General features: G+C 51.5%; 1 protein-coding gene across 1 annotated transcript; it reads left to right on the top strand.

The window, feature by feature from the left end:
* The first annotated feature begins 367 nt into the window (after positions 1-367).
* Positions 368-4,201, top strand: LOC122153081 (olfactory receptor 14C36-like). Its single transcript, XM_042789194.1, has 3 exons — positions 368-1,110; positions 3,075-3,182; positions 4,057-4,201. Exons 1-3 carry the CDS (start codon positions 368-370, stop codon positions 4,199-4,201), a joined length of 996 nt encoding a protein of 331 aa, XP_042645128.1.
* Positions 4,202-4,530: the final 329 nt, after the last annotated feature.

The raw sequence follows: 4,530 nt of genomic DNA, 5'->3' as shown, positions 1-4,530 counted from the left end.
CCTTCCCCTCATGAAATGCTTGTCCAGCACCTACCACAGCTCCAGCTACAGAACTGAAGGAAGATCTCAAAAAAGTGGGGTGCCATGTAGTGACAGGGATGGAATAAGGACAGCGGTGTTGATATTTATAGGAGAAATATACCCTAATGTGTTGTCATCTTTCCTCCTTGAACAGGCTCATATGTCCAGACAAAGCAAATGTTAAATAACAGATCCATCACCCACTTCCTCCTCCTGGCATTTGCAGACAGACGGGAGCTGCAGCTCCTGCATCTTCTGGCTCTTCCTGGGCATCTACCTGGCTGCCCTCCTGGGAAACGGCCTCATCATCACCGCCATCGCCTGCGACCACCACCTCCACACCCCCATGTACTTCTTCCTCCTCAACCTCTCCCTCCTCGACCTGGGCTCCATCTCCACCACTCTCCCCAAAGCCATGGCCAATGCCCTCTGGGACACCAGGGACATCTCCTATGTGGGATGTGTTGCACAAGTTTTTCTCTTTGTATTTTTGTTACCATCAGAGTATGTTATTCTCACAGTCATGGCCTACGACCGCTACGTTGCCATCTGCCAACCCCTGCACTATGGGACCCTCCTGGGCAGCAGAGCTTGTGTCCACATGGCAGCAGCTGCCTGGGGCACTGGGATGCTCTATTCTCTCCTGCACACAGCCAACACATTTTCCCTACCACTCTGCCAAGGAAATTCCTTGGACCATTTCTTCTGTGAAATCCCCCAGATCCTCAAGCTCTCCTGCTCAGATTCCTACCTCAGGGAAGTTGGGCTCCTTGTGGTTAGTGTCTGTTTAGGATTTGGGTGTTTTGTTTTCATCGTGCTGTCCTATGTCCAGATCTTCAGGGCCATGCTGAGGATCCCCTCTGAGCAGGGACGGCACAAAGCCTTTTCCACGTGCCTCCCTCACCTGGCCGTGGTCTCCCTGTTTGTCAGCACTTCATTTTTTGCCTACCTGAAACCCCCCTCCATCTCTTCCACATCACTGGACCTGTTGGTGTCATTTCTGTACTCGGTGGTGCCTCCAGCAGTGAACCCCCTCATCTACAGCATGAGGAACCAGGGGATCAAGGATGCACTGAAGAAGCTGATTCAGTCAGTTTTCTCTCACCAGCAATAAACTGCCTTTGTTTCTTCAGAAGTGATTCAAATTAATCTCTGAAACCTACTGTACATTGAGCATTTTATCTCTCTAAATCTTTTTTTTTTCTGTAAATATCTGTAGTCAGTCTTATTCTTCAGAGATATGAACCAGCCTCTCTGACAGAGAGGCCTTTTGCATGTGTCTGGTAGGACATTACATCTGGTCTCTCATGCAGCATAACCATAATAAAAGGGGATTTTCTTAGTACCGATGTCTGGAGGTTGGTCTCTTCTTCTCAAGCTGAGGTCAGGAACAGGCTGAAGGAATTGCCCCTCTGAGCGTGCTGCTGTGCTGGGGTTCTCCAGGGGTTCAGGGCAGGAGGGCATGGGGGGATGTGTTGGGGAATAGGCCTGTGCTGCCCCTTCACGTGGGGGTGCCCAGTGCAATGGCAATGATGGCTGATCCATGGGGATCTCCCTGGGACCATCTCCCCGTGGCTTTCAGCCACCACTGCCCTGCAGAGCAGCACCGCCAGCTCAGGGCCGTGCCTGAGGTGACATCCCGCGACAAGAGCAGACCTATTTCTGGAGGCACCAGTTTGGGCAGCTTTTCTCTCGCTGGCACAGCAGGAGCTGCCTGGGGATCCCCCAGTGCAGGAGTCTTGTGCTGGGGAGAGGGACGGGCACAGAGGGGCTGCCAGCACTGGGCAATCAGGATCTCTTGGAGAGAAGAGCAGCAGAGAGAGAGGAGACGCTGGCCTGCGTCTGCTCATGGCATGGCTGGCCCCAGCCCTGGGGCTGATGGGGAGGCTGAGAGCCCTCTGTGCCCCAGGAGCTGCTGTGACCTTCCGAGGGGCTGGGGCTGTGGGGTGAGTGCCCAGAGCTCTGCAGCACCCTGCGCTGGGCAATGCCATGGGACCAGCCAAGACTGGGCTGTTGTTCTGGGCTGGGCTGGGGGGAGGGAGGTGCAGATGGGGAGTGCTGGGGAGGGGCTGATGAGAAAGTGCCTGGGAGAGAATATGCCATTGCACAGCTTATACTGTGTGAGCGTGTAGAGTGAGCACTCACTCCAGTGGATGAATTGTGTGGAGCCAGGGCTCGTAAAAAAGATGAAATACATGCAGGTGCAGGAGAGAGGGTGCCAGTCTGAGCTCTCGGTGGCCTGGCCAGACTGGGAAGGTGTCCCAAGACATTTGTCACCCCCCAGCCTTTCTCAATGACCATTTCCAGAACTGGCTGCTCACCCAGGTTTATGTGAGAGTCTGGCTGCTAAACCATCTCCATCCTTCTGCTGATCACAATTCCTGTATGGGGAGACCGGCCAGCCCTGCCTGGCCTCTATCCTGGCCCCGATCCCAGCAGAGTAAAGAGAAGGGCGATCTGTAAAGCCCCATGTTGGACACGGCTAGGGCTGGGAAAGGGTCAGGTACTGGGTTAAGCTGCAAATCTCATGTTATGGGGTTATATCTTGTTGGAGTTAACGTGGGACACTGAATTGAGTACTCTCACTGGCATCATAATGGGGGGAACTTCCCAAACACCTGAATGTACCAGCAATCCCATGACACTTTCTCTCCCTCTTTATAAATCTATACTCACACAGACATTTCTAAAATATGTTTCCTATGAACGCTTTTAATGGTGAACTTCTAAACAGGACATGTTTCTATTAAGACATTTAATGTATTCATTTCATCTAAACAGAACTGAGAGAAATGGAGGCTGAAGAGGTTAGATAGACCCCAGTAGTATTTATTTGCTATCACAAAAATAAAGAATTGGTAGCATTTCCATCATATCTTCCCTGTGTTTGAGCTGGCTGAGTCCTTCTAGGGTGTAAAATTACAGAACTTCAGGGCACTCCAAGTGCCAGGCCCCAATGGACACACAGAGGTCCAGAGCACAGCCAACAAAAGGAAATGTCCTTCCTATCTGATAACCTGATAAACTTCTCCAGTGACTGACTGGCTTGATAGAGGAGTAGAAATTGTCCACCTGGACTTCAGGAAGGCTTTTGACACTGTCTCCCAAAAAATCCTCATCGAAGAGCTGGTGAAGCAGAGGCTGGAGAAGCAGACAGTGAGGTGGTTGAAACCTGGCTGAACGGCTGAGCCCAGAGAATGGTGGTCAGTGGCATCAGGTCTCGATGGAGGCCGGTCACCAGTGGGGCACTACAGGGGTCAATACTGGGTCCAGTCCTGTCCCTCCAAACCTCAACTTTACTGTAATTTGATGGTCCTGTGACATCCTTTCTTGGAAATCAGTGCCACCGGGCACCTCTCTGAAGTGCCAGTGCACTGATATGCGGGGCGTGCAGAAGGAGGAATTAGACGTCTGTGTGTGGTTCCAGTGGGCTACAGGCTCATGTGGAGAGCAGCGTGGGTGTGAGATAGCACACAGCAGGAGCGCGGGCAGGGACGGACAGGCCTGTAAGGCAAGGAGGGGTGTTGGAGAATGGCTCAGAGACAAGGGTCCTGAGCCCACCGAGCAATTGTATGATCAGAGCCTGCTCTAGCTGCTGATGCTGGGCCTCACTAGGGTTTGCCTGCAGCTGCTCGCAGCTGCTGATACATGAAGAATGTCAAGGACGCTTCAGCCCTGTGTACCGTGGTGTGTCGAAAACAGGTTAAGGGGAATTAGGAATAGTGGTCTGAGAAACCTAGTGTTATGATAACGGTGGTCTGAGAAACATTGTGTTATGGTACTGTCGTGTATCGAAAACAAGTCAAGAGGAATTAGAAATAGTAGCATGAGAAACTTAGTGTTATGAGAAGCTTGTGCTGTTAGCTAACTGCAAGTAGGTGGACCGTGCGAATACGACCTTTAGAGCTTAAGCCAATCAGCTAGTGACTAGTAGGCATAATTAGTAGAAGGATTATAAAAGGCTGTAACGAAAATCAATAAAATGAAGCATGCTTTATCACTCATATTGAGTCGGCTGCGTTCTTCCTCCTTTAGCCTGGGTCCTTGGCATGTTGGTTATGACATCCCTAATGGCGTGGCACTCCTGCCCTATGATGTCAGTCGTGTCTCCGCCCCCCCAGTCATGGTGGCCAAGAAGAGGAAGCTCTTCAACATGGATGAGCATTTTGTGGGGCTCTGAGTCCTCTGAATCCTCATTTTGGAAGGGGCTACAGGGTCCCATGACCGTCCTCCCCCCAGATAATTTGAGGGGGGGTTTCCAATGTTTGAACCACAAGCCCCCCTTTGTGGTGGTCTACAGTGTTTCCTGCCACCCCAATTATTTTGGAGAGGACCCTGGAGCCCCTCCAAACCCCCATTTTGTAAGGGCTGGAGGTGGCACTTAATGCTTCCCCTAAATAATTTTTTGGTTCCCCCCAATCTGTCTTCCATTCTGTCGGGTTGTTGAGACCTCTGAGCCATCCTCAACCTCCCATTTTGGGGTCCATGTCTCCCCCCAGTTATTTTCGG

This window comes from Tyto alba, unplaced genomic scaffold (assembly GCF_018691265.1).
Source record: "Tyto alba isolate M040663 unplaced genomic scaffold, T.alba_DEE_v4.0 Super-Scaffold_15, whole genome shotgun sequence".
NCBI classification, from domain to species: Eukaryota; Metazoa; Chordata; class Aves; order Strigiformes; family Tytonidae; genus Tyto; species Tyto alba.
The sequence above is the reverse complement of the archived record's forward strand: the minus strand, read 5'-3'. Positions and strand labels throughout refer to the sequence as shown.

Coding starts and splice junctions, on each gene's coding strand:
- LOC122153081 (XM_042789194.1), top strand. CDS start 368: ATGTACTTCTTCCTCCTCAACCTCTCCCTCCTCGACCTGGGCTCCATC. Junction 1,111..3,074: donor GCACTGAAGAAGCTGATTCA/GTCAGTTTTCTC, acceptor CTGGCTTGATAG/AGGAGTAGAAATTGTCCACC. Junction 3,183..4,056: donor CTGGAGAAGCAGACAGTGAG/GTGGTTGAAACC, acceptor TTCCTCCTTTAG/CCTGGGTCCTTGGCATGTTG.